Source organism: Salvelinus fontinalis, chromosome 2, assembly GCF_029448725.1.
Source record: "Salvelinus fontinalis isolate EN_2023a chromosome 2, ASM2944872v1, whole genome shotgun sequence".
Taxonomy (NCBI): Eukaryota; Metazoa; Chordata; class Actinopteri; order Salmoniformes; family Salmonidae; genus Salvelinus; species Salvelinus fontinalis.
In genome coordinates this window covers 43,063,075-43,088,870 of record NC_074666.1, presented here as the reverse complement: position 1 = coordinate 43,088,870, position 25,796 = coordinate 43,063,075, and the positions used below count along the sequence as shown (strand labels likewise).

At 43.5% G+C, this 25,796-nt stretch overlaps 1 protein-coding gene across 5 annotated transcripts in view; it reads left to right on the top strand.

The window, feature by feature from the left end:
* igsf9bb (immunoglobulin superfamily, member 9Bb) overlaps positions 1-25,796 on the top strand; it is a 177,752-nt gene that overhangs the window by 120,307 nt on the left and 31,649 nt on the right. For 3 of the 5 annotated variants that reach the window (XM_055875749.1, XM_055875747.1, XM_055875751.1), the window contains exons 8-14: positions 4,843-4,985; positions 6,064-6,204; positions 6,368-6,487; positions 7,413-7,563; positions 12,242-12,365; positions 22,118-22,293; positions 22,629-22,855. In XM_055875749.1, the coding sequence (XP_055731724.1) occupies positions 4,843-4,985; positions 6,064-6,204; positions 6,368-6,487; positions 7,413-7,563; positions 12,242-12,365; positions 22,118-22,293; positions 22,629-22,855 (1,082 nt within the window). The remainder of the gene's footprint in view (positions 1-4,842; positions 4,986-6,063; positions 6,205-6,367; positions 6,488-7,412; positions 7,564-12,241; positions 12,366-22,117; positions 22,294-22,628; positions 22,856-25,796) is intronic. The other 2 variants (XM_055875750.1, XM_055875748.1) reach the window with 1 other exon arrangement.

Sequence of the window (25,796 nt, the reverse complement as noted above, 5' to 3'; positions counted from 1 at the left end):
TCTGCGGGTAGTGATGACTCGTTTGGGTAGCCAAGGCAACAGACATTTTGCATTCCCCCACTCTCTCCTCCTCTACGGCTCCAAATTGGATATTTATTTTCTCATGCGCCTGAGGAAGGGCAGGAGGGGCAGGCAGCACCAGTCAGGAGGGAGGGTAGCGAGCATTACATCATCGCTTTCAGAGACCAGACACTTTTTTGACACAGGCTGCAGAGAGAGAGGGAGCTTTTTTCTCTCAAGTAGCGACCAATTTCCCAAAGCAAGTCACTGCCTGAGCCAGAATGCAGAGAGGCAGAGACATTTCTAGCTAGCCAATGCTGTTCTATTTTTAGAATTTGAATGATATTCTTGTCTTCTGCCTGCCACTGAGGTCTTTGACAGCTAACGGACTGCTGAGCGATTGTTGACAATTAGGGGTGCGTAGTAGGTATATAGTGTGATTATAGTAGGTGTATAGTGTGATTATAGTAGGTGTATAGTGTGGCTCTCTGGTTTCTGGGGGCGTGGTGATGTACAGCCGCTAGTGAAAGTCTACACACCCCTTTCACAGGTTTCTCGTTTGGCTGCCTTTAAATTCTAAAAAGGGATTAAACAATTTGAAAAAACATCGATGTCTAGATTTCATATGTCTTCACACCCCAGAGAACATTTTTGGTGGAAGTACCTTTGACAGCCATTACAGCTGTGAATAATATATATATATATATATATATATATATATATATATATATATATATATATATATATAATTATTTTTTTTTTTTAATTTTAACTCCTTTTCTCCCCAATTTTCGTGGTATCCAATCGCTAGTAATTACTATCTTGTCTCATCGCTACAACTCCCGTACGGGCTCGGGAGAGACGAAGGTCGAAAGCCATGCGTCCTCCGAAGCACAACCCAACCAAGCTGCACTGCTTCTTAACACAGCGCGCCTCCAACCCGGAAGCCAGCCGCACCAATGTGTCGGAGGGAACACCGTGCACCTAGCCCCCTTGGTTAGCGTGCACTGCACCCGGCCCGCCACAGGAGTCGCTGGAGAGCGATGAGACAAGGATATCCCTACCGGCCAAACCCTCCCTAACCCGGACGACGCTAGGCCAATTGTGCGTTGCCCCACGGACCCCCCGGTCGCGGCCGGCTGCGACAGAGCCTGGGCGCGAACCCAGAGACTCTGGTGGCGCAGCTAGCACTGCGCTGTGAATAATTTTTAACAAGATTCTACCAACTTTGCACAACTCTTAGGACTACAAATATCCATTGTTTTTGTCAAAATTCCTCAAGCTCAATAAACTTGGTTGGGAATCATTGATAGACAGTAATATTCATACCTTGTTTTGGATTTTCAAGCATATTTAATTCCGGGCTGAGACTGGACCATTCAGGAACACTTAACACCTCTTGGAAAGCCATTCTGGTGTGTCTTTGGCATTGAAATGTATGTTATTGTCCTGCAGAAAAAAAACTCTATCCCAGGCTTAGGTTTTCAGAAGACTTTCATATCATTTTTATCCTAACAAACTCCCCACTCCCTGCCGATGACAAGCATACCCATAACATAATGCTGCCACCACAATACTTGAAATTGCAAAGGGATCAACAACATTGCATGCACTTCACATTACTGGCCTTGCATGCTGTGGGATGTTTTTCCGCAGCAGGGAGACTAGTCAGGATCGAGGGAAAGATGAACGGAGCAACGTGCACAGAGATCCTCTATGAAAACCTGTTCCAGAGGGCTCAGGATCTCAGACTGGGGTGAAGGTTCATCTTCCAACAGGACAACGACCCTAAGCACAAAGCCAAGACAACACAGGAGTGGCTTCGGGACAAGTCTCTGAATGTCCTTGGGTGGCCCAGCCAGAGCCCGGACTTGAACCCGATCGAACATCTCTGAAGAGACCTGCAAATAGCTGTGCAGCGATGCTCCCTATCCAACCTGAGAGAGCTTGAGAGGATCTGCAGAGACGAATGGGAAAAACTCCCCAAATACAGGTGTGCCAAGCTTGTAACGTCATACCCATGAAGACTCGAGGTTGTAGTCAATGCCAAAGTTGCTTCAGCAAAGCACTGAGTAAAGGGTCTGAATACATATGTAAATGTGATATTTCAAAAATATATATATACAATTTCTAAAACCTGTTTTTGCTTTGTCAATATGGGGTGTTGTGTGTAGATTGATGAGGGGGGGAAAACGATTTAATCAATTTTAGAATAAGGCTGTAACCTAACAAAATATGTGAATACTTTCCGAATGCACTGTATACTGCATAGGCACTGCATTGTCTGAGATACCTGGACACTCTTTCACTCTCTGTCTCTTCCTCCTCTCTCTCTGTATTTATTTCTGTCTATTCCTATCATCTCATCATCTTATGCCTTTCTGAAGCCAAATTGTCAACTCCATCTCTTTCTCTCTCTCTCCTTCCATTGCTCCTGTTCTCACTCTTCCCCCTCCCTCTTCCTTTCTGTTCTTCCGCCTCTCTCAGGTGTGTCCCCCCATCTCTGTGCCCTCTCTGGGTTGGACTGGGTTTGTTGGGCTGCAGGCTACCATGCTTCCATCCCTGCCCCAGGAGAGCAGTCACACACACACTCAAACCCTTATATGCTACCACACGCACACGCACTCACACTCAAACACACACAAAATTAGATCGGCAAGACCGTGACCGGTTGTTTCGGTACTGTGTGCATGTGTGACAGGCGCTGCAAAAGTGAGGGGAAGGGAGCGCAAAAGAGAGAGGAGGGGGAGAGGTGACATCATTGTCTGTGGAAACCCTTTCCTCTGCAGTGACGTCAGCTACAGACGGTCGATGGGCTAGGCAGCGTGGGCGATAGCGGCCCCACTAGTCCACTGATTGCAGTGCAGCACTACGCCAAGATTTCAGGCAGTGTGTGTGTGAGAGAGAGCGAGAAAAAGCAAACACCTCTGCCCAAGCCAGTACAACTGTTCCTATTTCAATTTCAGTCCCCTTTTCTTCTTCCCTTTCACTGGTGAATTACGCATAATAATCAGCTTTGGTACATGTGGTAAAGCAAGACCAGACATGAAAATAAAGACGTGTGGATATGTACATGTTAGAGAAAGTGTGTATGCGAGCTATAGCGAGACTGGCACTACCCCACCTCCTCTCTCCCCTTCTATAAATAGACTGTGGCACTTCGCCAAAGATTAAGATGTTGAGAGGGATTTTTTCCCAAACCGCTCCTTTCCAAGCAGCACCGGCCGGTCTCTTGCAGCCATTTTCACCTGGCTCTGACTAGATAACAAAGTCTGAATCTGTCCTTTATTATTCACATCAGACATGACACACTGAGACCTGTCTGGTTAAAAGTTAGACAACACAGAGGAAATTAATGGGGAGTGCAGACAAGTTTGTTGGTTTGTGCCATTGTGGTGTAATGTAAGGTCTAGTGGCAAATCTGTCATCTCTACCACATAGTGACACTAAACAAGATACCATGGACACTCTCACATAATACACTACTGAGCCAAATGAAGTTGGACTGAGCTGACCTGCTTACACATCCACCAATTTGTGAAAATATGTGGCAAAAAATATGCAAGCCAGCACAGTTTTCTTCGGGTTGGCAAGACATCGCCCAAACACCTCTTTGAAACAACCTACTTTGACCTTACTTCGCTAAGCAGCACTACTATTCTCCTGCTTCCGAGCTTGTTCAAAGTTATAGGCTAGGGCATTGACTTTAGTGCCAACACCTCTTTCCTCTCGTCTATCCGTGCTGCCAGATAAAGTTATATCAGCCGTGACTCCACTCAGCCATCGAAGCCTCTGTCTGAATACTGAAGAGGTCATCCTGCTCTATACTAATTTTAATCCACACAATACCATTCTATATATTTGGCTAGGATTCTCCTTCCTTGGAAAATTAATTGACATACTCAAAACGTATTTCTCCGTTTACTAGTCAGTGTTTACCCATCCACTCCAAACACACACACAACCTCCACAGCTACTGCTCTCAGACCAGCTGCTACCGAAGCACAGTTTATCATGTAACGACATCCCGTGCTCATAAAACCTGTTATTTCCCCTGTCTCCTGCTGCAGTACTGGTCCCATAATCACTACCAATGTTACTCCACCATAAAGATAATGTTTTACTATGATATTTATCTTGTGGCCTGGGCGATCTAGCTAGCGGTTAGTGCCGCTGTATACACCTTGTACAAAACTTTTTCCATAATAGACCAGATTAATCCAGGTGAAAGCTATGATCCCTAATTGATGTCACCTGTTAAATCCACTTCAATCAGTGTAGATGAAGGGGAGGAGACAGGTTAAAGAAGGATTTTTAAGCCTAGAGACAATTGAGACATGGATTGTGTGTTTGGCATACAGAGGGTGAATGGGCAAGACAAAATATTTAAGTGTCTTTGAACAGGTTTTGGCAGTAGGTGCCAGGTGTACCGGTTTGTGACAAGAACTGCAATGCTGCTGGGTTTTCCACACTCAACAGTTTCCTGTGTGTAACAAGAATGGTCCACCACCCAAAGGACATCCAGCCAACTTGACACAACTGTGGGAAGCATTGGAGTTAACATGGGCCAACAACCCTGTGGAACGCTTTGGACACCTTGTAGAGTCCATGCCCTGACAAATTGAGGCTGTTCTGAGGGCAAAAGCGGGTGCAGCTCAATATTAGGAAGGTTTTCCTAATGTGTTGTACAGTCAGTGTATATTTGCCCATGTTGGTTTGGTTTCGAATCCAGCCCACTGCCTTTGTGACGAACTCTCTACCTTTCCCACCATCTCTCCTTTGTCCAATAAATACAGAAATAAATACAATACAAATTAACTGTATTTCTCTCTCTCGCCCCAGACCCTGCCCGTGTCAAAGATATGCCACCTGCCATCTACGTGGCCATTGGCCTGCCAGGCTTCATCCGTTGCCCTGTAGATGCCAACCCGCCTGTCACGCTGGTCAAGTGGACAAAAGATGGCAACCCCCTCCGGATAGAGAAGGTGAATCAAGGGTCATATTCATTAGAACACACTGTAGCAAAAGGTTTTGCAATGGAAAATTAAAATGTGCATTTTGTTATTGGACACGCTCAGGAAGCCCCTCCCGGTTTAAGTCCATTTTCTTATGCCTAATGAATATGACCCATAACGTTCAGAGATAAATGTATTGTGTAAAACCGATATGATTGTCTGTTAGATAGGAATAGGGATGGTATCAGCTCTATTTGTTCTATTTCTATCGCAATGTTCAGAATGTTTGACATCACTGAAACCAAAATCTCTCATGGATAGATGCACGTAACATAAGATGGTATCGTAGAGTTTGTCAACAGATTGTGGAATGCGACGTGTAACGAGGAACTTTGTTCTGCGTTCAGATTTTTCGTCAATGATCATTTGGACAAATCACGATTTCGCATCTTTTGAATTTCGGAAGAGGAGGGGACATTTAGCCCATAGACTTGCCCGAAACTTCCATTTAGGGGGGTGGAGACTTTACTAGTCTTCGTATATTTTCGTATACATCTTCCCCCAGAACTGTATTCTTAGTGGAGTAGAGTGAAGTTGCCCCGCCTAGACATTGATCTAAAGTCAGTTTTGTGTTTTTCCCCCCTAATGGTTAAGTTTAGGGCTAAGGGGTAGGCTGATCGTAGATCTGTGCCTAGAAGGGCAATTTCTACCTGAGTTTGGATGACAGACTGTGAAATCTCCTCAGGCTTGGAACTGCGACAAAGGTGATGAACTAAGCTCTTCACATGTGCATTAAAGAGGACGTCCTAGTGCCTAAGTTTCCTAGTTTTAAGGCTTTTAGGGGTGGATCAAGTGTTGTGTATATCCCAGACAAAATCTAGCTGTTCTTTCTGTTTCCTTCCCCTACTTTTTGCCCTTGCATTCAGTCCCTTTTGATTCAGAACTTTTAACTACTGAGAACAATTGGGGACTGATCGCACCTCTCACTTCCTTGAAGCCACAGTCTCCTCAGCTCTATGCAGGATGACGGTATAGTGCTGTGTCACTGGTGAGCCCAACCATATAAACATTGCGATGTCATAGCGTTAGCCCCTCTTTGTTCCCACAGTACCCTGGTTGGAGCCAAATGGAGGACGGGAGCATCCGCGTGGCCGAGGTGACGGAGGACTCTCTGGGCACCTACACCTGCATGCCTTACAATGCCCTGGGCTCCGAGGGATGGTCCGCTCCCACTCCTCTGGTGCTAAAGGTACGCAGGCTGATACTAACAGTAATTAGCGTAACGTGCTAGTTAATATATCAATCATTTTCTATGGAAAGACTATCATGCTTCGAGTTAGCCTAACGGCTACACCCATCTCGGGTCTGTTACTCTAATCTCACCCCCATTGGGGAACACTCTCTCTGGGCAGGATCCCCCTAAGTTCTCGATTGTTCCCGGAGGGGAATACAGGCAGGAGGCTGGGAGAGAGCTGGTCATCCCCTGTGCGGCTGAGAGAGAATTTCCCTATCCCAATATCACATGGCGGAAGGTAAGTGAAGCGACCCTCCCACCATCCAAAGGACTCATGCTGTGGCCTGGTCTGACAGTCTTTACTTTATAATAGGACAGCGCTACAGCTCTTCTCCATCCTTTCACTCTAAAGTTATGGGTATCAGGTAGAACGTTGCTGTACACTCACACAGTCTATTTGACAAAGCTACTCGCTGCTAGTAAATCCCCAAATTATGTAATGTTAAGTGATAACGGGTGGTTATTACTACCATGTCATTTCTAAACCAGACACCGCCAAATGTGGTTCGATGGTGATTGTTGATATTGGAGTCATCTTTTCCATCTTTGCCACAAGGAATGAGATGAGGTTGCAATCAAACTGGCTCCTAGAAATCACAATGTTTTAATTGCATTTTAATGGTGGCGTTATCAGTTGAAACAATCAAGGCAAACACATTAGCGTTAGCCTTCAATTGTCTCTTGATTATGGAGCTTCTTAATCTCTCCCAATGAAAACAATGTGATTTGCAGTTGTTTGTCTCCCTTTACCGTCGCCGTGATGCCGATGCCGAAATGTTTTGTTATATGAGTAGCTGAGGACAGTCTTTCAACAGCCACAGTGACTGAGGAAGCACACGTTTTAGTCTTTAGTGTTAGTCTTTCTGTTTTTCCTGTCTGTCCGTCTACTAGTCTACCTGTCTGTGTGTGTCTCTGTCTGTCTGCCTTCCTTTTTGTCTATCTTCCTTGTTGTCTACCTGTCTCTGTCTGTCTGCCTTCTTTTTATCTACCAGTTTGTCTATCTGTCCTGTTCTCGGTCTCTGTCTGTCTCTGTCTATGTACTAATCTTTTGTCTGTCTGGAGGCTATGTGGGTGGGTGATAATTACCTTCCTTGCCAGAACCAATACAGTATGTGCTGTTCTGTGAGATGTGACTCCTCTCTCTTCCCCTCTCTCTTTTTAAGGTAGGGAAGCCCAGTAAAAGCAAGCACAACGTCCTTCCCACCGGCAGCTTACAGTTCAAGTCCCTGGGCAAGGAAGACCACGGGGAGTGGGAGTGTGTCGCCACCAACGTTGCCACGAGTATCACTGCCAGCACACACCTCCAAGTTTTTGGTACAAGCCACTCCGCCGTACACATGCACATGAAGAGGCATAAACACTCATGCACACACACATCAAACACACAGGAACAAGTACATACACACATGCAAAGGAAACGTAATCAAATACAAGTAATAGGAAGCTAAGTAGTACTGGGTTGTATTCATTATGTGACAAACAGAGGAAAACAGACTGAAAGAGTGAGGGACAACCTGGTCTTGTCCAATGAGAAATGTGAATTTTCATGATCTGTTGCAAAATGTTTTTAAATGGTTTCCGTTGCATGCCTTAATGAATAGGACCCTTGTGTGATCTAAGGATAGTGAAGAGAGGCAGGGCTGTGCAGAGCAGCGTCAACAGCTGACAGTTTGCCAAAGCTCGACGCGTCAGCCAAAGCACCTGGGGGACATGTGCAATGAGCATTTTGCAAGGTCAATGAAGTCGCGCCAGCTTTCGCAAATCACAGATGAGCGAACTGGGCTGGGCTCGCAGCATTGGGGAGGTAGACACAGAGACTGTTTCCACTGATGAAAGCTCTACAGTCGTGGCCAAAAGTTTTGAGAATGATACAAATATTAATTTCCACAAAGTTTGCTGCTTCAGTGTCTTTAGATATTTTTGTCAGATGTTACTATGGAATACTGAAGTGTAATTACAAGCAGTACATAAGTGGCAAAGGCTTTTATTGACAATTACATGAAGTTGACCCTTCTTTTTCAATCCGCCCTGGCATGCTGTCAATTAACTTCTGGGCCACATCCTGACTGATGGCAGCCCATTCTTGCATAATCAATGCTTGGAGTTTGTCAGAATTTGTGTGTTTTTGTTTGTCCACCCGCTTCTTGAGGATTGACCACAAATTCTCAATGCTTAATCCCATTGGATTAAGGTCTGGGGAGTTTCCTGGCCATGGATCCAAATTATCGATGTTTTGTTCCCCGAACCACTTAGTTATCACTTTTACCTTATGGCAAGGTGCTCCATCATGCTGGAAAAGGCATTGTTCGTCACCAAACTGTTCCTGGATGGTTGGGAGAAGTTTCTCTCGGAGGATGTGTTGGTACCATTCTTTATTCATGGCTGTGTTCTTAGGCAAAATTGTGAGTGAGCCCACTCCCTTGGCTGAGAAGCAACCCCACACATGAATGGTCTCAAGATGCTTTACTGTTGGCATGACACAGGACTGATGGTAGCGCTCACCTTGTCTTCTCCGGACAAGCTTTTTTCCAGATGCCCCAAACAATCGGAAAGGGGATTCATCAGAGAAAATGACTTTATCCCAGTCTTCAGCAGTCCAATCCCTGTACCTTTTGCAGAATATCAGTCTGTCACTGATGTTTTTCCTGGAGAGAAGTGGCTTCTTTGCTGCCCTTCTTGACACCAGGCCATCCTCCAAAAGTCTTTCCCTCACTGTGCGTGTAGATGCACTCACACCTGCCTGCTGCCATTCCTGAGCAAGCTCTGTCTGGTGGTTCCCCAATCCTGCAGCTGAATCAACTGTAGAAAATGGTCCTGGCGCTTGCTGGACTTTCTTGGGCGCCCAGAAGCCTTCGAAACAATTGGACCGCTCTCCTTGAAGTTCTCGATGATCCGATAAATGGTTGATTTAGGTGCAATCTTACTGCCAGAAAAATCCTTGCCTGTGAAGCCCTTTTTGTGCAAAGCAATGATGATAGCACGTGTTTCCTTGCAGGTAACCATGGTTGACAGAGGAAGAACAATGATTCCAAGCACCACCCTGCTTTTGAAGCTTCCAGTCTGTTATTCAAACTCAATCAGCATGACAGAGTGATCTCCAGCCTTGTCCTCGTCAACACTCAAATTGTGTTAATGAGAGAATCACTGACATGACGTCAGCTGGTCCTTTTGTGGCAGGGCTGAAATGCAGTGGAAATGTTTTTGGGGATTTAGTTAATTTGCATGGCAAAGAGGGACTTTGCAATTAATTGCAATTCGTCTGATCACTCTTCATAACATTCTGGAGTATATGTAAATTGCCATCATACAAACTGAGGCAGCAGATTTTGTGAAAATTTATATTTGTGTCATTCTCAACTTTTGGCCACAACTGTCTAGTTTCTTTGATAAATAAGGACAACCGATAGATAAATTGTCACTTGTTGTGTATAGGCCGTCCAGTTCCGATTATGCTTTTTTGGAGTAGTGTTTCGTGTCCATAGCTACAGCTGGCTATGGAAAAAGACCACTTAGTCTTCAGTTAGCTGTCTGCTGATATTGCCTGTATGGAGGTCTTTGTGCGTGGGGGCAAGATTCACAGACGGGGGTATTTGGGACACTGTTAAGCTGTGTCTTTGGCGTTCTGTCTGGCATTCAACAGTCGAAGGACCAATTTGCAGGCGTTCCATTTGCCAATGAATTTCTCTCACATGCAATTGGATGATTGTGTTAATTTATACTGAACAAACATATAAATGCAACATGCAACAATTTCAATGGTTCTACTGAGTTACAGTTCATATAAGGAAATCAGTCAATTGAAATAAATGTATTAAGGCCCTAATCTATGGATTTCACATGACTGGGCGGGTACGCAGCGACCCACTCAGGAGCCAGATCCAGCCAATCAGAATTAGTTTTTCCCCACAAAAGGCCTTTATTACAGACAGAAATACTCCTCAGTTTCATCAGCTGTCCGGGTGGATGATCTCAGACTATCCCGCAGGTGAAGAAGCCAGATGTGGAGGTCCTGGGCTGGCGTGGATACACGTGGTCTGCGGTTGTGAGGCCAGTTGGACATACTACCAAATTCTCTGAAATGACGTTGGAGGCGGCTTATGGTAGAGAATTGAACATTCTGGTGGACATTCCTGCAGTCAGCATGCCAATTGCACACTCCCTCGACTTGAGACATCTGTGATGTTGTGTGACAAAACTGCACATTTTAGTGGCCTTTTATTGTCCCCAGCACAAGGTTCCCCTGTGTAATGATCATGCTGTTTAATCAGCTTCTTGATATGCCACACCTGTCAGGTGGATGGATTATCTTGGCAAAGGAGAAATGCTCACTAACAGATATGCAAACAAATTTGTGCACTAAATTTAAGAGAAATAAGCTTTTTGTGCATATGGAAAATTTGACACTTGACATTTTTGTTCAGTTTATTTGGTGGATGATCAGAATATGTCCAACAATCAACATCTTTCCTCTCCTTTATGTTTCAGCACATTTTCGTGTTTAATTGGTAGGGGAGACTGTAATTGACCAGAGATTTCTCAAATCATCTACTAGGGATCTTCTACGGTTACTATGTCAACTAATGAAGATATTACATGACTGGACTGGCGGGACACCTGTCAACAATATCCGGTGAAATTGGAGGGCACGCAATAAAAATAAATAATCGTAATTTTAACATTTATGAACATAGAAGTTTCTTATATTGTTTAAAAGCTTACATTCTTGTTAATCTAACTGCATTGTCCGATTTACAATAGGCTTTATAGCGAAAGCATACCATGCGATTGTTTGAGGACTGCGCCCCACATCAACATATTTTTCAACCAGCACAGGCTTCATAAAATCACAAATAGCAATTAAATAAATCACTTACTTTTGAAAATCTTCCTCTGTTTGCAATCCCAAGGGTCCCAGCTACAACATGAATGGTCGTTTTGTTAGATAAAATCCTTCTTCATATTCGAAAAGTCTGTTTAGTTGGCGCCATCGATATCAGTAATCCACTCGTTCAACATGCAGACAAAGGAGTCCAAAAGCTACTACTAAGCTTTTTTCAAACAAGTCAAACTATGTTTCTATTTAATCCTCAGCTATCCTAAAATGTAAATAAACTTTAATATTTCATACGGAAAGAAGTATGTTTAATAGAAAAGTAAAATTATCAGGTGCGCCTTCGTCGCGCGCCGACAGACTGATTTTCCACTGGGACTCTTTGGACCAAAACTCCAACTTATTACTCGTTTTGGAAGAAACAAGCCTGAAGCCTTAGAATTGCATAGGACCCATAGCTTTCCATTATAAGTGCCTGGGACCTAAAAAAAAGATTCAGGTTGGTTTTTCTTTGGATTTTCTCCTACCATATCAATTGTGTTATAGTCTCATACATTATTTTAACATGTCTACAAACTTCAACGTGTTTTCTATCCAATGCTACCAATTATATGCATATCCTGGCTTCTGGGCCTGAGTAACAGGCAGTTTACTTTGGAAACATCAGTCAGGCAGAAATTCAGGAAAATAGACCCTAACTCTAAGAAGATGTTGTCTCACAATCAAATGCTATAATCTTTATCAGAGAAAAGTTCTCACCCAGAGTCACCTATATGGAGTTGTAAAGAAGTTGGCCACACTCAAACACACACACACACACACACACACACACAGTGTGGCTCTGATCAGGTCTAGTCCAGCTGGCTCAGAGGCCTAAGCTTGTTCTTTAGACACCAAGCCAAGAGTTGCTGTGACCCATAATTTCAATGCACATAGATACACAGATTGAAGACCACTCTAATGAAACTCAGGCCAACCGCCTTAATATAGTCCTAACACAACCACACAAAGCCTACACATATGAGCAAGAGCTGACTTCCTTTCAGGCCGATGTGTGTGTGTGATTTAAGGATGTGTGTGGTTTATGCTTCATGCTTTACTCTCTCTTTCACTCCCACTCTCCTCACTATCCCCACTCCCCACATGACTCCCCCTCCCCAGGCACAAGCCCCCACGCCCCGGCCAACGTCCACGCAGCGGTCTCCACCACCTGGGTCAACATGTCATGGGAGGCAGGCTACGACGGTGGCTTCGAGCAGACATTCTCAGTCTGGTATGGCCATGTGTGAGTCATCCCAGCATGCTTTGCTTCCTGCTTCTTCCTTCTTCAAGCGTTTTTCCCTCTGAGGCTACTTCCCGATTCTTCAGCATTCTCCCTCCAGTCAATGCTTCCACACCAATCCAGTGTTTTGAAATAAATGACGAGGAGTGTACACGTGCATACTTCTTGAATAGTGTGGAGAATGGGGATGCAGCCCAACTGTTTTTTTGGAAACCTCTCTGCCCCCTTCTGTGCTTTTATTCCTAGGGGAGGCTGCTGCACTTTGGCTGGGGAGGAGGGCGCTTGGATGGGGTAGTGGAGTAGAAGTTACCACTTGACACTGGTCTGAGTTCAGTCTCAAGTTTTAATGTTAGGGTTTGGGGAGGGGTGGGCTGTTCCTCATTTCAAATCAAAGTTTATTGGTCACGTTCACGTTCAGATGTTGCAAGTGCTGCGAAATGCTTTTTTGTTTTTAGCTCCAACAATGCAGCAAATTCTAGCAATACAATAGTAATACACACATAATCCAGAAGTTAAAAAAATAACAAGAAATTAAGACATTTCAGAACGAGCAAAGTCTGAAATATAAAAATATATGGATATACAGTTGAAGTCGGAAGTTTACATACACTTAGGTTGGAGTCATTAAAACTAGTTTTTCAACCACTCCGCAAATGTCTTGTTAACAAACTACAGTTTTGGCAAGTTGGTTAGAACATCTACTTTGTGCAAGACACAAGTCATTTTTCCAACAATTGTTTACAGACAGATTATTTCACTTATAATTCACTGTATCACAATTACAATGGGTCAGAAGTTTACATACACTAAGTTGACTGTGCCTTTAAACAGATTGGAAAATTCCAGAAATCGATGTCATGGCTTTAGAAGCTTCTGATAATAATTTGAGTCAATTGGAGGTGTACCTGTGGATGTATTTCAAGGCCTACCTTCAAACTCAGTGCCTCTTTGCTTGACATCATGGGAAAATCTAAAGAAATCAGCCAAGACCTAAGAAAAAAAATTGTAGACCTCCACAAGTCTGGTTCATCCTTGGGAGCAATTTCCAAATGCCTGAAGGTACCACGTTCATCTGTACAAACAATAGTACCCAAGTATAAACACCATGGGACCACGCAGCCGTCATACCGCTCAGGAAGGAGACGCATCTCCTAGAGATGAAAGTACTTTGATGCGAAAAGTGCAAATCAATCCCAGAACAACAGCAAAGGACCTTGTGAAGTTGCTGGAGGAAACAGGTACACAAGTATCTATATCCACAGTAAAACAAGTCCTATATGGACATAACCTGAAAGGCCGCTCAGCAAGGAAGAAGCCACTGCTCCAAACCGCCATAAAAAGCCAGACTACGGTTTGCAACTGCACATGGGGACAAAGATCGTACTTTTTGGAGAAATGTCCTCTGATGAAACAAAAATAGAACTGTTTGGCCATAATGACCATCGTTATGTTTGGAGGAAAAAGGGGGAGGCTTGCAAGCCGAAGAACACCATCGCAACCGTGAAGCACGGGGGTGGCAGCATCATGTTGTGAGGGTGCTTTGCTGCAGGAGGGACTGGTGCACTTCACAAAATAGATGGCATCATGAGGGAGGACAATTATGTGGATATATTGAAGCAACATCTTAAGACATCAGTCAGGAAGTTAAAGCTTGGTCACAAATGGGTCTTCCAAATGGACAATGACCCCAAGCAGACTTCCAAAGTTGTGGCAAAATGTCAAAAGGACAACAGAGTCAAGTTTTTGGCGTGGCCATCAAAGCCCTGACCTCAATCCCATAGCAAATTTGTCGGCAGAACTGAAAAAGCGTGTGCGAGCAAGGAGACCTACAAACCTGACTCAGTTACACCAGCTCTGTCAGGAGGAATGGGCCAAAATTCACTCAACTTATTGTGGGAAGCTTGTGGAAGGCTACCTGAAACATTTGACCCAAGTTGAACAATTTAAATGCAATGGTACCAAATACTAATTGAGTGCATGTAATTTTCTGACCCACTGGGAATGTGATGAAATAAATAAAAGCTGAAATAAATCATTCTCTCAACTATTATTCTGACATTTCACTTTCTTAAACTAAAGTGGTGATCCTAACTGACCTAAGACAGGGCATTTGTACTCGGATTAAATGTCAGAAATTGTAACGGCAGTCTATTTCGTCCCCCTCATCGGACGAGGAGAGGCGAGAAGGATCGGACGACCAATGTACAGTGTGGTAAGTTTCCATGATTTAATAACATGAAAACTAGACAAAATACAAAAACAACAAACGTACTAACCGTCACAGTCCCGTGTGGCACAAACACTGACACAGAAAACAACCACCCACAAATCCCCAACACAAAACAAGCCACCTATATATGATTCTCAATCAGGGACAACAATTGACAGCTGCCTCTGATTGAGAACCATATTAGGCTGAACACAGAAACCGACAAACTAGACACACAACATAGAATACCCACCCAGCTCACGTCCTGACCAACACTAAAACAAGCACAACACATAAGAACTCTGGTCAGGACGTTACAGAAATTGTGAAAACTGAGTTAAAATGTATTTGGCTAAGGTGTATGTAAACTTCTGACCTCAACTCTATATGGTGAATAGACAGTGTGAAAAGTAAATTAATCTAAAAGGTGTGTACAGCAGTAGTTATATAGAATGAGCTGTGATTAGAATACAGTTTATACATATAAAGTGGGTGAAAACAGTATGGAAACATTATTAGACCTGTTCCTTTAAAAAGGGCAACTGTTACCCAGAGGGATGGGGGGGGGGGGGGGGGGGGGGGGGGGGGGGGGGGGGGGGGTGGGACAATGATAGCAGAGAGGGGGAGAGTCCTGGGAAACCATTTTAACAATAGTTTTGCCTGATTACCAACCCTTTTTGCCCATTGACTCCTCACTCATGCTTATAACATCTACCAAGACATGCTCAATTCCTAGCATCAATACAAAAGTATACATGATCCCAAAGGATCTCACTTGTATTCATAAAGTGCAAAGTAAGAGACCCAGATGCAGACAGTGTCGAAGTAACAAAAGTGTATTACTAGAACAGGGGGCAGGCAAATCAACAGGTCAAGGGCAGGCAGAGGTCAGTAATCCAGATCAGAATCCAAAATGTACAGAACGGCAGGCAGCCTCAGGGTCAGGGCAGGCAGAGGTCAGATAATCCAGTGTGGTGGGACAAGGTTCAGGACGGCAGGCAGGGTCAGGGCTAGCAGAATGGTCAAAATCGGGAAAACTAGAAACAGACAGGAGCAAGGGGGAAAATGCTAGTAGGCTTGACGAACTAAAACTAACTGGCAACAGACAAATAGAGAACACAGGTATAAATACACAGGGGATAATGAGGGGAGATGGGAGACACCTGGTGGGGGGTGGAGACAAGCACAAAGACAGGTGAAACAGATCAGGGTGTGACACTCTGAGATGCTTTGTGAATACAGACCCTAAAGCGTCACTCACTGAGCTCCTTATAGACCACCACCACATTACTCACAATCCAGACAAGACCTGTCGCCGGCTCGTCATCCCACTCCCAAACAGACACACAGACAATGGGCTCGCCCCTTAACGACCCCAGATAAAAACCAGCGAGAAGAACTGTATCAGACTGTAACAATCCCTAAACGGGGTAGTTGTTAGTACGAAGTGAATATAAATCACCTTATTAAGAACGAGGAGAACAATTAGCGAGAAGAGCACGGCACAATTAGTCCACTCTTTAAGCACTCCGGGCTTCTAAAAAAAGTAATGATATATTAATGTGCTTTAAAAGCTGTGTCGTGCCCACCCCCTATGCCCCCTTATGCCACGCCAACAGGCGCGTCATTAGACAACTCGTGTTGGCTTCGGAGACTCCAGAGCACCGTTCCTCGCCCACTTCCAAAGGCACTTACCATATCAAGTAGATTTTATTAATAGAATGCTGTACTACTTAAGTGGTTAGTTACTAAGTTAATTCATATGCCTGTGCATCACACAATGTTGCGGTATTATCAATCAAATCATCATAATCTTTGAACATTTTTTTTTTTCAGTTTGAGATGACGGATTCCTTTAGAGGTGCTGTCTTTTAGTTCCTTTATTAGCACCAGGCAAGGTGTGCGATCAGATCTATTTATAACACACTGGAATTCCTGCCACTGATCTCTGTGGCATCGTCTGGCCCCCATTGTCATCAACAACACAACTAAATCAGTCCAATACGCTGCTGCACGTGTCATTCATGAGTTTGCTGATCACGCACAAGACAATCCTGATCACTCACAGAAGTCAACACATACTTCTGCTCTTTCAATGGATGTGTTCCAAATGATACCCTATTGGCTATATAATGCACTACATAGGGAAAAGGGCGCTATTTTGGGGGGACACACAATGAGTAGGCTACAACCTGTCCTGTAAGAGGATAGGCGTCATACTGTACTTTAGAAAACCTGTTACAGGAAAGTAATGTTGGGTTAGAGATAATCGTTCTCTAAAAGCAGCTCTGGGGGTTTCCAGGGTTTCTATTTTGCCAAGCAAGAGTGAACAGAGCTTCTCCTCCACACTGTCCAGCCAACTGTCCCCCTTTACCCTCTCTCTCTCTCTCTCTCTCTCTCTCTCACTCTTTCTCGCCTAGTGCGTATACCTCCACCTAGTTGCTATCCCTAACACTGATGCAAGGCTAGCAAGTAGCAACCTTCCACTTCTAGTATTCCTGCCAAATATCACTATTTTATGGCCCCTGCTGCTCTTAGCTCTATAGAAAGTCTGCTGGGTCACTGTTGTTTGTTTATTTGTTTTTATTTGTTTGATTATGTTTCAGGTGTGAAGGACTGATATTCTACTGAAACTTGGATCATGAAAATTTTGGCGACAAATGTGCCACAAACTCAGTTTGCCACAAATTTTAACTCTGTTAGGTGATGATGCTGTTATAACAGGTCATAAGCTCCATTCATAACCCTATGTATTCTGTATGTAGGCCCATAGGCCCAGACCACTAATTCTAACCCCATGTCAGGACATTAGGTGGTTATAGCAGGTTGTAAGCCCCATTGATAGCCCTATGTTTTGGATGCAGTCATTGACTCTAAACATCATGTCATATCTCTTTAGTTGGACTGCTTTAACACCTTAAGTCAGGTCACTATGGTGTTATAACAGGTTGTAAGCTACTCTCCAGAGTATAAAAGCATGGCGTGGGAGACTGACAGGTCACTGTGTGATGCAGAGCGCGCAGGCGTTGTCACGGTTACCACGGTGACTGACAGGCAGCTGATGTTGGATCGCATCCCAAATTACGGCACCCTATTCCCTATTTAGTGAACTACTTTTGACCAGGGCCTGCACCCTATTCCCTAAGTGCACTACTTTTGACCAGAGCCATATGTCTTTGAGCATTAGGCAGGGAGAGGCTGGTTTTGGAGGACAGTGTCAGTATGCAGGGAGCACGGCCAAAAAGCACCCTGATGCCTGCCGTGAGATCAACAATTCTCATTACAAGGTCATCTAGCAAACATGATGGTCAGGCCTCCACCGTGATGCGTTTACACATGTGTGCACACACACATAGTCGCAGACAGACAGCCATAGCACACACACACTCTCAAAAGCTTTAATAAGCATTGACATACTCATCAACGCGTAAAACACGTTAATGTGCTCCCACAAGACACCCGTACACACATTTCCACACACTTGCGTGGACTGACACGTACACACGGTCTGGCACACGTATGATTGACCTGTTGTCGAACTAGTGTTAAGTTCCGCTCACCCACCTAAGATGACAGCGTTTACTTGCTGCGCTAAAGGTTAGCCTCAGTCAACAAATAATATCACACACAATATCACACAGGTTCCATCTCTTTAGTTTTTTTTAGTATGTCATTATCAGCACTCAAGTCATTGTTCTTGGAAGACTGCTTTATATCAAATAAAAACAACTATTTCCCCAGAGACCACTCTCAAGTGCTTTTCAATTAATAGCCCCTTCAGTTGACTTATGGATATTGTTACAGGAAGTATCAGAATTGGTTAAAACTCAAATGTATGAAATATTCATAGTACCCTAAGTAGAGGTGCCCCACTTCTTGAAATCCCAAATAAAAATCACAAATCCAGACTAAAATACTCTGCATGGTCAATCCGCTGTCTGCAGTGGCCTTACAGTCATGTCAATATGGCTATATGGAGCCCTCCGCATTGTTACAACATTTGGGAAGCGATGTGGTGCAGAGCTCAATTTTGCCTCCACAAGCCTCTGGAGGCTCCGCAATTGTGTCAAACCCTCCATACGGAGCCTCCCGATCGCATTCCCTGGAGCAAGCATAAATTGGCTTTTAGCCTCAGAAGGTAGGATGTACCGTCTTTATTTTTTTCATGTGTCAATCAAAGATAGTATCATGACACAAGGCACGACCCAGATGCGACCCAGGAGGCAGATGGTTGGAGATTAAGATGTTTAATAATCCAAAAATGAGTAGGCAAGAGAATGGTCGTGGACAGGCATGAGGTCAAAACTAGTTCAGAGTCCAGGAGGCACAGAGTGGCAGACAGGCTCGTGGTCAAGGCAGGCAGGGTGGTCAGGCAGGCGGGTACAGAGTCCAGAAACAGGCAAGAGTCAAAACCGGGAGGACTAGAAAAAAGAGAATAGCAAAGGCAGGAGTACGGAGAAAAACGCTGGTTGACTTGGAACATACAAGACGAACTGGCACAGAGAGACAGGAAACACAGGGATAAATACACTGGGGAAAACAAGCGACACCTGGAGGGGGTGGAGACAATAACAAGGACAGGTGAAACAGATCAGGGTGTGACAGATGGAACCTCCACCAAACAGCACCCCGTGACCACAATACGAACGCACCGATAGGCTAGCCACCATATCCTATTGCAATGACACCCACCATATGATTTACTCACTGACAAACAGTACATTATGGACACACTGACAGCCAATGCACCGTGATATACACACTGACAATTAAAATATTGTGCTATATAGCTACATTTCAACTGAAAAGATCATATGCACCGAAAGTGAATATATGGTAATATATTCACTGACAAGCATAACAGCCAACCTAGCACAATAAACCCATTGACGGTGAAGTAATATACACACCCTTGTAGTGAACGCATCATAATACACACACCCTCATAGTGAATGCATCATAATATACACACCCTCATAGTGAACGCATCATAATACACACACCCTCATAGTGAATGCATCATAATATACACACCCTCATAGTGAATGCATTATAATATACACACCCTCATAGTGAACGCATCATAAAACACACACCCTCATAGTGAATGCATCATATTACACACACCCTCATAGTGAACGCATCATAAAACACACACCCTCATAGTGTGCATCATAATACACACACCCTCATAGTGAATGCATCATAATATACACACCCTCATAGTGAACGCATCATAAAACACACACCCTCATAGTGAATGCATCATATTACACACACCCTCATAGTGAATGCATCATAGTACACACACCCTCATAGTGAATGCATCACAATATACACACCTTCATAGTGAATGCATCATAGTACACACACCCTCATAGTGTATGCATCATAATATACACACCCTCATAGTGAACGCATCATAATATACACACCCTCATAGTGAACGCATCATAATATACACACACCTTCATAGTGAACGCATCATAATACACACACCCTCATAGTGAACGCATCATAATATACACACCCTCATAGTGAATGCATCATAGTACACACACCCTCATAGTGAATGCATCATAATATACACACCGTCATAGTGAACGCATCATAATATACACACACCGTCATAGTGAACGCATCATAATATACACACCCTCATAGTGAACGCATCATAATATACACACCCTCATAGTGAATGCATCATAGTACACACACCCTCATAGTGAATGCATCATAATATACACACCCTCATAGTGAACGAATCATAATATACACACCCTCATAGTGAATGCATCATAATATACACACCCTCATAGTGAATGCATCATAATATACACACCCTCATAGTGAACGCATCATAATATACACACCCTCATAGTGAACGCATCATAATATACACACCCTCATAGTGAACGCATCATAATATACACACCGTCATAGTGAACGCTTCATAATATACACACCCTCATAGTGAATGCATCATAATATACACACCCTCATAGTGAATGCATTATAATATACACACCCTCATAGTGAACAAATCATAATATACACACCCTCATAGTGAATGCATCATAATATACACACCCTCATAGTGAATGCATCATAGTACACACACCCTCATAGTGAACGCATCATAATATACACACCCTCATAGGGAATGCATCATAATACACACACCCTCATAGTGAATGCATCATAATATACACACCATCATAGTGAATGCATCATAATATACACACCCTCATAGTGAACGCATCATAATATACAAACAGTCATAGTGAACGCTTCATAATATACACACCCTCATAGTGAACGCATCATAATATACACACCCTGACAGCTGCCATGTAACTTAACATACATACGCACAATGGCGAAGACGAGAGAGTCACTAGATGTTGCCTCTGACGCCGTTGCACAATGATTTGCCGGGATTGGGAACAGCGAAAAAAAACGTCTGCGCTTGGCGTGTGCTGTAAATCACTGGGAGGCTTGTTGACAGACAGTCAGCACACCATAATCATGTTGTGATTTTTCCCAGTCCCTATCATGTACACCATCACACAGCTATTCATGCATGTCTGTCAGGGGAAGTTATGCCTACGTATCACATGGCACAGGGACATGCTTTACGAGGATTATGACGCCCCCCTTAGGTTGATATACATAGTGTATAGTGTTATCATTCTGACCCATTTACATTGAGATAAACCCATGGTCCCACAGTGAACTCGTCCATTGTTATCTATTAAGGCCTACACTATGCTACAATACGAATGGAGATTGATACCATGCATACTGACTGGAAAGTATAACATGGATGCAGACACGAGTATAGAACTCGTTCCCCAAAAATATTGTTTAGGGGAGATTTGTTGCATTCAACTTCAGAATAGTTGTGTTGTACCTAAAGCATGGCCCATCTTTGGCTTCCATGGGAATTTGCACGGCTGAGCACAGCATGGGCTTGCCACCATCAACTGTATGACTGTGTAAAATGATTTGACTGAAATACTGTGAAATGACATTCTGTAAATGAAACGCTGTAACAGAAATGATCTTACTGAAATGACACGGTCATAATGACGTCACTGAATTGACTGGACTGCAATGGTGTTACTGAAATCACATTACAGAAATCCTGTTACAAGTGGTGTTACTGAAATTACATACTATAAAGCCTGTTAATGAGATAATGAGGCATAAATCTTGTTACAGAACTGACCAGACATAAATATTGTTACAGAACTGTCTAGACAGAAATCTTGTTACAGAACTGTCCAGACAGAAATCTTGTTACAGAACTGTCCAGACAGAAATCTTGTTACAGAATTGACCAGACAGAAATCTTGTTACAGAATTGTCCAGACAGAAATCTTGTTACAGAACTGACAGGACTGAAATGTTCATTACTAAAAAGACTGGGTGCATTGACTAAAAGTCTAGGTCCTCCACTTCCATTCCTATGTGTATTTTTCTCATTCCCCTCTCCCATGCCCATTCTCCTCTCTCCTTCCTTGCGTGCTCCTCTTACTCGCAGGGTGAAGAGGGAACAGCTGGGCCCACACGACTGGTTGTCTATGCCCGTGCCCGCTGGCCAGACGCGGCTGGTAGTGCCCGGCCTGGAGCCCCAGACAGCCTACCAGTTGAGTGTCCTTGCGCAGAACAAGTTGGGCACGGGCCCCTTCAGCGAGGTCGTCACTGTGAACACACTGGGTGGGTATTACGGTATTCACCTCTGACTTATGACCTATTGGACTGGGGAAGAGAGCCAAGCGTAAGTGACATTACCTGGCGGGCACATGACACAACTGTGTGGTGTGATTGCAAGATGCATTGAGAATGAATGACATAAGTACTGGTGTTGGTTGCAGCAGCTGTAGTAGTAATGTTTTGTGGTTTTAAAAGTTGCCTAGACTTTCGAAATAACTAATACCAACAATTGCAGTTACATTGTGGGCCACTACTACTGCATTTAAATACAGCTCTCTAACCCCTCATCTCTTTCCATCGCTCCCTCTCTCTCTTGGCCTTTTTCTCTCTCTGTCCAGTATTTCCAATAAGTACCCCTGAACCATTGGTGCTGCTTACCCCACCGCGGTGCCTCACAGCCAATCGGACGCAGCAGGGTGTCCTGCTCATGTGGATTCCGCCGGCCAACCACACTGCTCCGATCGAGCGCTACGTCATGGAGTTCCGCCTGGGGGAGAGGTGGGACATCCTTGATGACGCCATCCCCGCTGGAGAGACTGAGCTGCTAGCCAGAGACCTCATTCAGGTAACTAGCCTAATGAATATACACTGCTTCATACGGAGACAGAGCTGCTAGCCAGAGACCTCATTCATCTAGCTTACTGTATATACACTGTTTTATGCAGAATGGCAGATGGCCAGTTATCCGCAGGGCTGGTGTGGGCGCACGCTTTGGTTCCAGCCAAGCTCATTAACACGCCTTGATCCAAGACTATGGTTATGACTATGATGATTGGGGATGGGAGTCAGTTGTAGAAATAAGTAAGTTCTTCAAAGAAAACATCTATTTAACATTATATTTCAACAATAATTGTATCTTCCTTGTCAGACCCGAGTCTGTCTGATATCTCAATGAAGTCATAAAAAGTTTTAGGATGCATCTCCAATGGTACCCTATTCCCTATTTGTAGTCCACTACTTTTGACCAGTGGCCCATAGGGCTCTGATCAAAAGTTATGCACTATATAGGGAATAGGGTGCCATTTGGGACATATCCTGAGTCTTATGTAAGCACACCATCTGGGTAGAGTTATATGTTAAAGTATAGACATTTATTTTCCCACCAACATTGTAAAAAATCCATATTCTTTTGTTGTATGTAGGATTGCGCTCCTGGCGTGAAGTGTTTACTTTCATTCTAACCATCAGTAACAGGTTGCATCCCAAATTGCACCCTATTTCCTTTATAGTGCACTACTTTTGTCCAGGGCCCAAGTAGTATACTTTATACCATATCAGCACTATAAATATAATAGGGTGCCATTTGGGATGTAGACACATTCTATGCAGGTACATTATTCTCGCTTGACTCCCAACACCCACACACACTTCTCTATCACGTGTTTCACATTTAGCAGTACAATTCACATTTAGCCGTACAATTCACATTTAGCAGTACAATTCACATTTAGCAGTACAATGTAGCACAATTCTGAAGCTCGCTTTTTACTCCAGCTATAGAGGTAATTGGACCACAAGGGACCGTCTATTTGGGGCTCTGTCTTCCTCTTCTTCAGTAACATACTGTTAGAGATGTGACACGTTTTCATGTCCACTTTGACAGGTCGATTTCTTTGTGGTTTTCCTCCTAAAACTAACAAACTTTTTTTTTTTTTTTTTTGTGAACAAAAGTTTTTATTGACTGTAAGAAGTGTTACATGAATGACAGTGTACAACTTTAAACAGATGTTGTACACACACACACTTCTTTAAAAGCATGTATCTATATTTTATTGCATGAAATGTATCCGCTATCATTTCCTATAATCAACAATAACATTTGAACATCAGATCGTCAGTTTCTAACTATCAACGGGACTATCGTTACTGCAATATTCTCTGTTTTCTGAAATTTTGCCTTTCGGACAAGATACCCTCATGGCTATCCAACTCGATGGATTCTCTATTTACCGAGCGGACAGGACATCGGATTCAGGGAACTCCAGAGGGGGAGGAGTTTGTCTCTTCATCAACAGCAAACGGTGTGCAGACTCGGGAGTCTCTACCTAATTGTTTACCCATCTTGGATTACCTGATGGTCAAATGCAGACCCTTCTACTGCCAGAGAGAGTTTTCAGCTGTTGAGTGCTGTATATATTCCACCTCAGGACAACAACAACAACAACAACAACAAGCTGGCACTTGACAAACTGTACGAGGCTATAAATAAGCAGGAAACCATGCAGCAGGAGGCTACTTTTCTTGTTGCCAGTGATTTTAATTTCTGCATCACCAAGACACACAGTGGTGTAGTGCAGTTTCTTTAATGTAATGGAGCACTATCGTTTCTCAAAGTTTGTAGCCTACTGACAGATCTAGCGTATTGAATATCATTGTACAATAGGCCTATGCATAAAATGCGTCATCCAATTGCAACGTCTGCATAATGCCCACACATATTGTCTCAAGAATATGCTATATTTTGAATATCCTCAAACACCAAGTTAGGCATACTTAATCTCAAAATAGGCCGTCATCACTGTCAATCGTGAGTGATAATTATTCACGTTTTACCTGTGAAAGGTCAATCTGTATCTGCAAGCCAATCATTTGATCTCAATCAGTTTCATGAGGATCTGCATTTAGATCTTCTTGAATGAGAATTTAAGCAGATGGTGTTAAAAAACTAATAGCCTTGTAGGCTTATTTTGTTTCAATCAAAACATGTATCCTGCCTGGTGGCGCGCGCTGAGTTTTACCGGCTTGAGGCCCTTTTTTTACTATTCAGCTTCAGATAAGAAATGACTGAGGAGGTGTTTTTGGTGTAACAGCATTGTCCTACTATGCTATAGTATATGCTATTATTTTCAGTTCTAATTAATCATTATGTGATCTTGCAAGACAGACATTGATTCCGCTCTGATCTAACTTTACTAAACATGCCGTCACAATTGTAAGAAGTGATAATCTTCTATTTGTAGTAATAATACAATAGTTGAACAGTTTTGAACAAATGTCACGCCCTGGCCTTAGTATTCTTTGTTTTCTTTATTATTTTAGTTAGGTCAGGGTGTGACATGGGGAATGTTTATGTTTTGTTTAGTTTTGGGTGTTTATATGGTGAAGGGGTTATGGGGTGTAGTATATGGGTTTGTGTTGAGTGTAGATGTCTAGCGTTGTCTATGTAAAACGTTTGTAGCCTGTATGTATGTGCACAACGTTTGTAGCTTCACGGTCGTTTTGTTGTTTTGTTAGTTTGTAAAGTGTTTTTGTGTCGTGTTCATCTTCGTTGGTGTTAATAAAAGAAGATGGCTTATTTTCCAACTGCTGCATTTTGGTCCGTCAATCCGCCACACGATCATGACAGAATCACCCACCAACCTAAGACCAAGCGGCAAAGGGAAACTAAACGGAGTAAGGGACAGGAGAGAAAGGATTTCTGGACATGGGAGCAAATAATGAATGGAGAAGGTCCCTGGGCTAAGGCAGGAGAAAATCGCCATCCCAAAGCTGAGCTGGAGGCACGG